This window comes from Mastomys coucha, unplaced genomic scaffold (genome assembly GCF_008632895.1).
Source record: "Mastomys coucha isolate ucsf_1 unplaced genomic scaffold, UCSF_Mcou_1 pScaffold21, whole genome shotgun sequence".
NCBI lineage: Eukaryota > Metazoa > Chordata > Mammalia > Rodentia > Muridae > Mastomys > Mastomys coucha.
This window is the reverse complement of record NW_022196904.1, coordinates 137650068-137661761: the sequence shown is the minus strand read 5'-3', so window position 1 is coordinate 137661761 and position 11694 is coordinate 137650068. Positions and strand designations below refer to the sequence as shown.

The 11694-nt window shown below is 55.8% G+C and overlaps 1 protein-coding gene across 1 annotated transcript in view; it reads right to left on the bottom strand.

Moving 5' to 3' along the window:
• Nucleotides 1-11694, bottom strand: part of Atg2a (autophagy related 2A) — a 20839-nt gene that overhangs the window by 3455 nt on the left and 5690 nt on the right. The window contains exons 9-37 of the mRNA XM_031389414.1: nt 11148-11385; nt 10914-11061; nt 10742-10834; nt 10084-10239; nt 9745-9988; nt 9528-9624; nt 9283-9442; nt 8605-8747; nt 8403-8518; nt 8142-8299; nt 7625-7775; nt 7327-7520; nt 7137-7217; nt 6779-6885; nt 6600-6692; nt 5746-5816; nt 5480-5556; nt 4892-5056; nt 4618-4747; nt 4328-4536; nt 3757-3965; nt 3431-3566; nt 2578-2781; nt 2181-2282; nt 2011-2092; nt 1789-1921; nt 1621-1693; nt 1421-1503; nt 1056-1177 (exon numbers count right to left, since the gene is read on the bottom strand). Of these exons, the coding sequence (XP_031245274.1) occupies nt 1056-1177; nt 1421-1503; nt 1621-1693; nt 1789-1921; nt 2011-2092; nt 2181-2282; nt 2578-2781; nt 3431-3566; nt 3757-3965; nt 4328-4536; nt 4618-4747; nt 4892-5056; nt 5480-5556; nt 5746-5816; nt 6600-6692; nt 6779-6885; nt 7137-7217; nt 7327-7520; nt 7625-7775; nt 8142-8299; nt 8403-8518; nt 8605-8747; nt 9283-9442; nt 9528-9624; nt 9745-9988; nt 10084-10239; nt 10742-10834; nt 10914-11061; nt 11148-11385 (3975 nt within the window). The remainder of the gene's footprint in view (nt 1-1055; nt 1178-1420; nt 1504-1620; nt 1694-1788; nt 1922-2010; nt 2093-2180; nt 2283-2577; nt 2782-3430; nt 3567-3756; nt 3966-4327; nt 4537-4617; nt 4748-4891; nt 5057-5479; nt 5557-5745; nt 5817-6599; nt 6693-6778; nt 6886-7136; nt 7218-7326; nt 7521-7624; nt 7776-8141; nt 8300-8402; nt 8519-8604; nt 8748-9282; nt 9443-9527; nt 9625-9744; nt 9989-10083; nt 10240-10741; nt 10835-10913; nt 11062-11147; nt 11386-11694) is intronic.

Below are 11694 nucleotides of genomic sequence, written 5' to 3'. Positions count from 1 at the left end.
AAAAAAAATAATAAAAAATAAAAAGGGTGCCAGTGCCCTGCAATCCCAGCACCTGGAAGGCAGAAGCAGGTGGACTCTTATGAGTCCGGGAATAGTGAGTTCCAGGACAGACATAGTGAGACTCTAGTTTAAAAAAAAAAAAATTGAGCTGGCGAGATGGCTCAGCGGGTAAGAGCACTGACTGCTCTTCTGAAGGTCCTGAGTTCGGATCCCAGCAACCACATGGTGGCTCACAACCACCCGTAATGAGATTGGATGTCCTCTTCTGGTTTGAAGACAGCTACAGTGAAGCGGGGCGGGGCTGGAGTGAGCAGGGCCAGCAAGGGTTCTGAGTTCATTTCCCAGCAGCCACATACATGATGGCTCATGGCCATCTGTATAGCTACAGTGTACTCATATACATAAAATAAATCTTAAAAAAAAAAAATAAGGGCTGGTGAGATGGCTCAGCAAGTAAGAGCACTGACTGCTCTTCCAAAGGTCCTGAGATCAAATCCTAGCAACCACATGTTGGCTCACAAGCACCAGAAATGAGATCTGATGCCCTCTTCTAGTGCATCTGAAGACAGCTACAGTGTACTTATGTATAATAATAAATAAATCTTTGGGCTGGCAGAGCTAATAGGATCAAGCGGGGCCAACCGGAGCGAGCAGAGGTCCTAAAAGTCAGTTCCCAACAACCAGATGAAGGCTTACAACTATCTGTACAGCTACAGTGTGCTCATATACATAAATAAAATAAATCTTTAAAAAAAAAAGTAGGCAGCAGGATGGCCCAGCAGGTAGGCTTGCTGCCAGGTCTGCTGGTCTGAGTTCAATATTGAGGGCTTGCAGCGTGTGAGGAGAGGATCCGTAAGCCGCCCTCTGATGTTTGTGTGCATGTACTCTACAGCACGCATGCACCCCCCCGCCGTGCTCACACAAAATAAATACTTCAAAAAGGTTAGTCTTCCCTTGGAACCCCTCCCACTTTGGGAGCTTCCCTTACTCCCCTTGATCTATTTGTTCTGTAAAAACCCCCAACCAAACAAAACAGAATTCAAGGCCACACTCACAGAGCTGCACAACTGAATGCATGGGACCCACGCCTCCCAGCAGGCCAGGCAGCTGGTTCTTGCGGATGTCCTGCAGCCATTCATGGAGGGCATAGCAGAGCACCTTGTCCACACCCAGGAGCCTGGAAGGATGACATGGAAGAGAGACACAGGGCCCAGGGGCAGTGTGACTAGGTACCTCTAAGACAAGAAGTGTGAGCACCTATTCACCCCAGGGTTTTACCCAGTGCTGTGGAACAACAAAAGCCTACCACAGAGGAGAAACCAAGGCCTGAGAAGAGTGAGGATTTGGCCAAGGCCATACAACCCCTGAGAAATGGCAGAGGGAAGGCTGAAGACTCTCCCCAAAGGGGCTGGGAGCTCACCCATGCCGGCAGCAAAGCCTCTTGAGCTTCAGCTCGGAGCAGTTGAGCTGGGCCAGGCCAATTAGGAGTCCCATGAAAGTGCCCTGTTGTGAAGGAGAAGAGGGTGTGTGGCTATGTTTTGGGATACCCATTGTAAATCCTGGTCCCAGACATTGGACTCAGAGAGTAGCTCACACAGCCTGCCTGATGGAAGCACTCACCACCTGGTCCACAGTGACATGCTTGCCATGGTAATCCAGGCAGATGGGCACCTCAGAGGTGAAGCGGAACTCCCTGAAGGGGAGAGAAGGGAGAGGAGACCCTTCAGTCTTTAACCTGGTCACTGGCAGGGTTTTCAGACAGCCTGGCCCAGAGCACCTCTACCCTACCTGAAGTAGATGGGCTGCTGGTCAGAGGAGCTGTGGCTACTGCCTGGAGCATCCTGTGGGCTGCTGGCTGTCTCTGTGTCCTCAGACTGCCCCTCCTGGGGGCTGCTGGGCCGGCTGTGGGTCTCTCGGGGAGCTTCAGGCAGAAAGATCCCAGGTCAAGGATGGATCAGGGGACATGGGGCACCCAGGATCTAGACTCCCCTCCCTGGCCTGGTCTCTTACCCTCGGAAGTATCCCCTGGGACCATGGGGTTGATGCTGGCTGCTAGGCTGGTGAAAAAGTCCTTGAGGAAGAAGAGGGCGTCCTGTAGGGAGAGTTCTGGGTCACGTCCAGGGCCTAGCACTGGGGAAGGGCTCAGGCTGGGCTCAGCCTTGTGACAACGATCTACTCACCTGGTCCACATTGAGCCTCAGAGGCATCATGGAGACTCGAAGACAGCATTCTGGCCCTCCTACGCTGCTGGTGGGAGCCACATGCAGTGCCTTGATGGTAAGCTGAGGGCAGGGGATAAACGGGTGTCTGCTGGGCCTGGGGATCCCCACTCCTGACTGCCATCAACCCTGTCCTCCACACACACCTTCAGGGGGACTGTGGGAAAGAGGCTGCACACCCAGGTGCACTCTTTTTTTTTTTTTTCCGAGACAGGGTTTCTCTGTGTAGCCCTGGCTGTCCTGGAACTCACTCTGTAGACCAGGCTGGCCTCGAACTCAGAAATCCGCCTGCCTCTGCCTTCCCAGTGCTGGGATTAAAGGCGTGTGCCACCACCACCTGGCTCAGGTGCACTCTTACCATGTTGGAGTGTGTGCGCCGTGGCAGCCGTTCACTCGTGTGCAAATGAAGGAACTTGTTGATCTTGGAGGTGGCCAGCCGGTCTCGGATCTCTAGCTCCTGAACAATGAGCACCTGACGGGACAGTGGTCGCTCATCCAGCTCCTGGCCCAGGCCCCCAACTATGGCTGACTCTTCTGGGTACACTTCATGTTGGAAGCTCACCTGTGGGTAGATGAGGCCTGAGTTGGGAGCCAGGCCCAAGAGGGACGGGGAGGTCTGGTTGAGATCCCTTCCTTCCCAAAGAATCTTCCTGTCCCTGTCCCACCGTGGATGGGAAATGCTTGGACACTGACCCAGCTGAACCTATTGCCACCAATCTAGCCCTACTGAACTAGGCCTGCCCAAACCCACCCCCCACCCAAGCCTCCCACAGCTTTTGCTCCACTGAAAGTGCAGAGCCCACCTTGTGAGACACTGAGGACGCCCCTTCCATACCTCATTGTCTCGAAGAAATTCCTTCTCTCCACCCAGGGTGGCCCCAGCCTCTCTTAAACTGTGCTCCACAGACCACAGGGGACATGCTCTGTGCTCTGTCCTACAAGGGCCTTGACTTCTCACTGGGACTCACTGGCTCCGACCCTGCAGGCCCCACCTGTCTCATCAAGCTTCTTTTTGAGTCCTCTGGCTTCTACCTCCTAGGATGTGGTGTCTTGAGCCCTCCTGACTACCAACAGCTTGGAGTATCCTGTCATCTGTCTCCGTGCCTCCTCAGCCCCAGAGTGGCTGCTCTAAGAAACACCCTTTTGGGCTCAAACCCTTTGGACGACTCTCTTAGCCTCACTTAAGTGTTTACCCTGGCTTAGCCACTTACTTTGCTGAGCTGGATCTCCATGAGGACCTGGTGTTGCCGTCCAATGCCACCCTGGGTACGCCAGGAGTTCTGGGGCCGGTTAGGACCAGAGGATCGGGAAGGTGATACCCTGGGGCCACTGAGGCCTACTCTTGCTCTGTGAAAAAGACACCCAGGGACAAGCGGACTCTGAGGAAGCCTCAGCACAGGCCTTCTAGCCTAGGGCAGGAGACCCCCGAGGGTGAGGAAGAACTCAAAGTCAGGGTGGGTGATGCATGAGGCTTGAGGTCACAGCTAGGCTACACCCAGATCCTAATCCCACCAGCTGCTACATATAGGCCTCTAACCTGTAAGTGGGGTGAAGGCCAAAGTCTCTACCCCCATAGAGGTGCCAGATGAAGGAGACCTCCCGAAGTACCACACGGCTGCTGGGCACTGGGAAGTGGGCAGGCGCACGCAACAGGTCAGTGCTTCCCAGGGGCTGGGAGAAGTGACCATCATGCACGATGATGGGGCCTGGATGCAGCTGTGTCACGATGGGCTCCCCGTCTCGGGGCTGCCAGGAAAGAGCAGAGAAAAGACATGTGCCAACATGCCCAGCCCCAGCACCCACCTTCATGTCTCCCCTTTAACAAAAATGGCCCTCCCAGACTACCAGCCCAGTGCCAGTGTCCGAGCAGCCTATCCAGGAGCCTCTTGCTGGGCCTGTCACCTGAGCTTCCGTGAGCTTGGACATTGATTGCACTGCACAGCCTTTGTAGTTACATGGCCCTCCTTTCTGCTAACTGCCCCCGCTTCCTCTATCCTCCTGTCTCAGTGTAACATACTTGTCTCCTTGTCTGGACTGTCTCATCTGTTCCTTTGAGTCAAGAGCCAAGGCTGCTTCTCCCACCCAAGAGCTCCCATCCCAACACACACCGCAATGCCTAGGCCAGGGGCATCAAGGATGCAGAACTCATCGCTGTCCAGGGTGTCTCCATCCCCTTCCTCTTCATTCTCATGTTCCTTTGCCTTAGAAGCCAAGGTATGAGAACAGCCCCCAGGAGGCGGCAAAGGGGCCTGGGCCCCACTCCGTTCACCTGGGAACAGATAGACGGAGATGGGAGAGGCCTGAGGAAGTGGGCCACCTGTGGGAGACAGAGACCAGTGTGAGAAGTGGCTGAAGGGACCTGCTTGGGCCTGCTATCCCTAGGGGCACCCTCACGGACCCGATGACTGGGCCAGCTCCCGCAGGCTACGCCGTTCAGTGTCCAGAAGGGCATCAGTCAGGTCTCGCTGGTTGATGAGGGCTGTCTCCACTGGTAGGCATGAGGGCAAGGAGGCAGGGCTCTCCGAGAGCTGGGTCCGGAAAGGGAAGGAGCAGGAGTGAGCACCAGAGGGAGGGGTGGCTCCGGGTCCTCCAATCCAGGCCTTGAGTATATATGTGTAAAGAGAGGGCCTGGCCGAGCTCTGGTAGCCTTTGTGGACAGGCCTCACCTTTACCTTTTGTCCGGCGATCTCCGTAGGGCTGGGGGGCCGGGGTGGGGGGTGCAGGTCGCCCGAGCTGGTTAGGTATTGGAGCAGGTTGACCAGCAGGGCGCAGGAGTCAGCACAGCTGTGCACATGCACCACATTGTTGGAGCAGCGCAGCTCGAACAGTGGCTGGCTCTGCGGGCGGTGGGCACGGCATTGGCACAGGAGACACCACAAACCAGGCTCCTCTTCCCACAGGGCATCTCAGCTGTCTCCCACATGGATGGAGGGAGAGCAAGGGGATAGTCCCTTGTCTGGTCAGCTGAGGCAGTACCTCACCACCCAAATATGTAGACATTCCAGACTGATGGAGTACGGCTCACCACCCATCCCTGCCCAACTGCAGCCTAGTGATGCAGGAACTATTATCTCATCACAAAGATGAGAAGATCTGGGCTCCACGGTGGCGGTTTCCCTGGACCACCTCTGTCTTGCCTGCAGGTGCCATCTATTGCCCTCAGTGGGTTGGAAGGACACTCACAGGGATATGGCCCTTCCTCGGAGGAACACTAGTACAGCCTGGCAAGGTGCGGGTTCTCCTGGTGGCCTCAAACTTACCAGTCTGCTCTCGGTGCTGCCCTTCCAGGTTTTGATTACAAGCTCCAGGAGGTCAATGTCCAGGACGCAGACATAATCTGAGGCAGAGTGCAGAAGAAAGGTTCTCATGGTCTCTGTCCACCCTGCCCCTGCCCTACCCATCACCAAGGGAAGAATTCGCGGTATAGCTGTGTGGACGTGCGCACACACATGCATATATGTGTAGCTAAGAATAGGCCTGGGTGATAACCTCAGTGTGGGGGGAGCCCGACCCAGGCCCTGCCCACCTCGCCGCAGATCCAGGCTCTCCACCTCACACTTGTCAGACAGGTACAAAGCGGAGTCATCGAGGATGAACCTGGTGGGGAACAGGGCTGAGAAGGGCCCGGGAGCCACTGCAGGTGGCAGTTCAGTGGTAGCTGGGCAAAGGGGTGGAAGGGGTACTGGAGGTGATGGGCAGAGAGGTTCCAAGTGCCTAATAAGCTGCAGTGCTGACTGAGGCCTTGTCAGACCCGGCATAGGGGACACGGGTAGACACGGGGGCCTGGGCTCTGGGGGAGGATGACCCGGCCGACACTACTCACTCAAAACATTCCTAATTCTCTTATAGAACTTGTACTTCTCAGTGCATGGAGGTACCCTTTCCCATCCCCCTACAGCATGGTCTCTCTATTTATACATCCATCCATCTAGTCCTAGGGATTGAACACAGGGCAGGTACATGGTCTAGCCTGAGCTACATCTCTTTTAACTTTTTGAGACAGTCTTACTGTTATCCAGGCAGGATTCTCTAGCTTCAACTTCACAAGAAGCTGGGATCACACAACTACTCCACCACTGCCAGCTTTTAAAATTATGTTCACAGTAGGCATAGCTCTCTTCTTCCTTGCTGGTGCTACGTGGAGCTGAACCCCATGCCAGGTTGCATTTAGTTAGGCACTGTGTTCCAGTTTTCTGTCCTTTTGTATGCTTTGTAGAACTATCAGAGTGAGGATACAAGACTGATTTTGGGTGGAAGTGGAGACAACTCACATCCCTGAGGACATATGAGAACATGGGGTCCTGGGTAGACAGGCAGCAGGAAGTCAGCTGCAGCCCAGCTGGCAGTGGGATGGACCAGGCCTAGGGGCAGCCTGCATACCTGAGCAGGAAGGTGGAGGTGTCCATGACAATGTTGCTGGAGAGGGTGAAGGTCTCAGCAGTGACCAGGACGCGCACAGGGAGGTAGAGGGGCCTGAGGGGCAGACTTGGGCTGGAGCAGGCTTCTTAACACATGAGGCTGGCCCCTGACCCTGCTGCCCCTGGCCCCCCACCTGGTACCTGTAGTCCACAGCACAGGAGAAGAGGTGTGTGTGCAGAATAGTGATAACTGTTGGGGGCAGGTACCCCAGCACAGGGTCATCCAGTACATCCAAGAAGTCCAGGAGCTACACAGGCCAGAGGGAAGGTTGGGGAGGGGACAGGGTGACCTCTTCTAGTACCTTCCAGTCCAGACCATCCCAGCTGGCACCCCACCTGTTGCCTACCAGCTGTCACCACACCCTTATCAGGAGCTCTGGCCAAGGTCAGCTCCAGTCCAGCTCATATTTTTCACACTGGTCTCCTCACCCCACCTGCTTGCCCAAGTCAGTTCGCAGTTACAGGATGATAATGTGACTTCCCAGGTACCTTTGCTCACCTGAGAGTGCCAGCTCTGTTCAGGGAGGGCCATGTAGTGGCGTAGAGTGGCTTTGTGCAGCCGTACTGTCACCAAAAATTCCTGAGGAGGCAAGTGCAGTTTAGTCAGGAGGGTGGGGGCCCAGCTCCAGTGTGCCAAGGAGGAAGGTGCCTAGGTCACACACGTGGATGAACAGCAGAGCAACCTGTACCTTGACATTCTTGTGGGGGTCCAGGTGGATGCGGACAGCTGCAGACAGCATGGGGGGACCCTGGCCCTTGCGGCCCAAGGTTCCCCGCTCAGTCACCCCTTCCTCTGATGGATAGATGGTTGGAGCCAGCTGAGCTGGGGGAGCAAAGCTGGGTACTTCCAAGTGATTGGGCAGTGGGTAGTCCTCAATGGCCGCTGAGAAAAAAAAAAAAATCGAGTCCAGTTGAGGCTGCTCCCGCCACAGAGCCCTCCTGAAACCCCTCTGCCCGGCTTGATGTAAGCTGCAGTGGTCCCCACACCTCGATGGTAGAGTGTTGCCTTTTCAGCTTCCAGGCAGAAGTAGCCAAGCCCTGGTTGGCCTCGGTACTGGGCTACGCTGAAGATGGTGCCTTGCTCCACGTCTAGTACCAGCTCCCCGTGAGTGCCATCCAGCCGCTTCCCCGTCTCATCCTGCAGATGTGCACACGCTCAGTTTCACTGCTGCATCTAGCATCCCTGCCACCTTAACATCCTGTCCTGAGGCAGCCCCAGTCCCTTCCAGATAATACCAGAGGTCTGCACCATGCGCTTCTTACTGAAGGGGAAGAGCCAGCTGCTCTGGGCCGCCTCGTGCTTTTACAGAGAAAAGCCTGGGAAGTGGCTGACAGCTATAGGGGTTGATGGGTAGTCTGAGTGGGGAGGCAGACTGTGGCAATGGGTGCTGCTGGCCCTTTAAGCTTTCTGCTCTCCTGGTTCCTAACTTGAAGCTAGCAGGCTTGTGTAGCTCTACAAGGGGAACTCTGGAGTTGGAAGCTCACCTGCTCTGGGCTGCCTCACCTTAGCCTCACAGAGCACAGTGATCCGACCCTTTAGCACTGTCACCAGTGTGGAGAAGGTACTCTGGGACAGACGATGGGAAGGTTCCGAGGCAGGAGTCTGGGAGACACCTGATGCCATCGAGAAGAACTGGGTGTCGTCTTCATCCGAATCCGAGTCTGAGTGAAGAGGGTGGCTGGGTGGGAAGGAGACGTGGAGGGAAGGCCCTGCCCCACCAGACCTGCACTACCCCTTCCCGTCCAGCCAATGTTCTTTTAATACCTAGCTTGAAGGCTGACTTGCACATCTTGAACCCCGAAGAGCCAGGTGGCCGAGCAGCAGCAGTGGATGTGGGAAGCAAGTCGGCAGGCTCCCACATGAGCAGGTCGTTGTTGATCCTGACAGGAGAGCAGCAACAGCAGAGGTCAGAGGACAGCACCTCCAGCCCAGCCCAGCCCAGCTCAGCTCTGCCTCATGTCTCTACCTGTTATAGATGCTTTCGTAGATTTCCTTGCTGGGCAGGAAGATGTGGGCACTGGGCATGATCACATCCAGGGTACAGCGGGACAGTGCCAGCGTCCGGCTCTGGAATGTCCTCATCTCCTCAGGGTCTCCAGGGATCACCATCTACACAGGTAAGAAAGGTCAGCTTTGTCCTGTTTCTGGCTTCACATTGAAGATCTTGGCATCCATCCATCTATCCGAGTCTTTCTCTCCCAGGGTGGCTTTTGTTTATCTGGGACAGAGTACCCAAAAATCCCCTCCCTACCCTAAAGACTTCATGAATGTGAATCCCTGTAATCTTCAAGACAGCAGTTTCAGGGGGAAACACACAAGCCACCAGGGAGCAAGCATGTCTAGGATGCCAGGTGTCCTGCCCCAGGCCATTCGCTGCCTCACACTGAACCCCAACACCTGTCTACATCAGAGGAGGATCCTGAGACCCAAGTATATTATTGTGTTAGGTGCTGATGAAGCCAAGATGCTGACCTTGGTACTGAAGAGCCTATTCTCGTGGACTTCCCTCCCTACCCCTGGGCAGGCATGGGTGCTTCACAGTCCCTTGTTACCCAGAAGAGGAGATGCTCCTCTCAGCTGTGGGGCCCTTGCCACAGCTCAGTCCCATAAATGGCGCCCACCATGGAAAAGTCGGGGGCCTTACTTCCTCAGTCTCGTACATGGTCCGCTTGGAGGAGAAGGGCGAGGGCTCAGGCTGCTGTAGCTCACATGGACTCTCGGTGGACAGCTCTAGATCCCGGCCTTTCTCAGAGGCTGTCTCCCACTGTGTGCCACTGGACTGGGGGTTCAGGGTCACCACTACCCTGCCAGGACACAGGCCTATTGGTGCCCTGCCACCAACACGAATACATCTCTCCTCTCCAGCCGCCCTTCCAGCATTCCACTTACTGAGGTAGAAAGTACTTGGCCTCAGTACTCTTGGGATCCAGAGCTTTGGAGACCCGCAGGCAGGGGACTGGTGGCTTCTCTCCATCTTCGTAGATTCCTGGAGGGGACAGAAAGGACAGAACCTCATGGCTGCCTCTTCCTTTTTCCTCACCATTGCTCATCAAGGCCTCTTCGCCTGTCCTGGTGCCCACCCCAGCTAGTCCCTGGACAAGATTACCTTGCAGGTCTGAACAAGTAAGTTCCAAGCGGGTAGGAGCTGGGGGGCCAGGCCCACTGTTGAGCTCTGAGCGGAACTGGGGCTCACTCAGCTCCAACCGCAGCTGCTCAGCCCGCACAGCCTGACCAGCCCAGGGGTCCCGTTCAGGCCGTAGGTCTGGGATGGGGAAGCGTAGCCTCAGGGTAGCCCGGGGTGCTGAGAGACGAAACACTGTCTGCTGCTCAGTGGCCTGTGGGGGCTCTGTCTGTGGAAAGGCTGGGGGTCAGAGCTGCCACAGGGGACTGACAGAGCCTAAGTGCCCACTTCCCACCCCAGCATAGAACCAGCAGGGCATCTCACTAGTAGGCCAGCAGGTGGCTCAGAGGGTGTGGTGATTTGATGGAGCAAGGCAGCAAGGCGGTCCAGGGACCCCAGCTCCACATCAGCTTGGAAGTCCGCCAGGTCCAGGGACAGTTCTGAGTGACAATGGCAGGCAGTGGAGCGCCGGGACCGGCTCTAGTCAGGGGTAATGTGAATAGGTCAGCAAGGGTGAGTGAGGACAGGGTAGGAAGCAGCTTCCATAAACCAAAGTTCCTAGGTTTCCCAGTGGTGGGAGGGAGCTGGGTTAGGAGCCACAGCAGAGATAGAAGGGCTTTAAACACCCTGCAGTGACAGGGACCACAGCACCACTGCCCCAGCTCCTTTATTACTTTTTATTTCAATACAGGAATTCATTAAATTGACGTAAGTTGGCTGGCCTTGAACTCATTCTGTAGCTCAGGCAGGCCTTCAACTTGTCTTATGCTGGGCCTACACGGCCTGTGCCACCACACCCACATCATGCTGGCAGTGGGTAAACACGTGGTTTTGTCAACCTTAAGTGGTTCAACAGAGGCAGGGAAAGGAAAAGCAGGCCACAGTCACTGCAAGGTCACTGCAAGGTCAGAATAGGGATATGTCTGCCAGAGCCCCTGGAGGGAGATGCAGCCTGGCTAGAGCAGCCAGCACTCTGGCTTACCTTGAGCACCCGGCGAAGGGTTTGTGTGTGGCGCAGATGGGCGCAGGGTCGAGCGGAGGCTTTGGAGCCAGAGTGACTGGGGAAGCTCAGGATCTTCGAGGGAAACACAAGGCAAACAAGGTCAAATTGGCCCTGACACCCACCAGATCCCAGACCCTTCCTCTGCCCTCACCTCGGTGTACTCTGGCTCTGAGGCGGCCCTGGGCCACAGGCACTCCAGCACCTCCAGCTGTCCGAAGTGCATTTCAGTGGTGCTTGTTCTCCGGCTGTGCCCACCTGTGCGAAGCTCCCAGGACAGCTGCACAGCTGTGCCCGTTAGCCTGTGGGAAAGAATACAAGCTTCAGGGGGTGGGTCACGGGCTTTGGGTATCCCATGTAAGTCCCAGGCTTGGGCTGTGGTGTGTACCGGACATGGCTACAAGGGCAGGCCCTCTGGAAGCGCGGCCGGAGGTGGGAGAAGTCCCGGGAGCCGAAGGGCCCATCTTTGGCAGCATCGAACTCAGCAAAAAAGTGGGTGGTGAGGTCGGGTGGTCCTGAAGATGGGGAAGCTGTCTGAAGCAAGGTCAGGCTCACACCTCCCAAGGTCATCTTCACCAGTGAGTCGGGGCGCATGGTGTCCAGAAGGGGAGTCGGGGCTGCTTTGCCTGAGGGGACAGAGGCTTCAACAGGGGCTCCATGGTATCTTAGTACAGTCACAGTTGGCCACTGAGCAAGGGTTGAAGAAACCCTGGCTAGACTGGGCATGGTGGCACATGCCTTTAGTCCCAGCACTTGGGAGGCAGAGGCAGGAAGATCTCTGAGTTCTTGAGCCTGGTCTACAGAGTGAGTTCCAGGCCAGCCTGGTCTACAGAGTGAGTTCAAAGCCAGCCTGGTCTACAGAATGAATCCCAGGACAGCCAGGGCTACACAGAGAAACCCTGTCTGAAAAAAACTATAGTTTCCTTTTTTTTTTT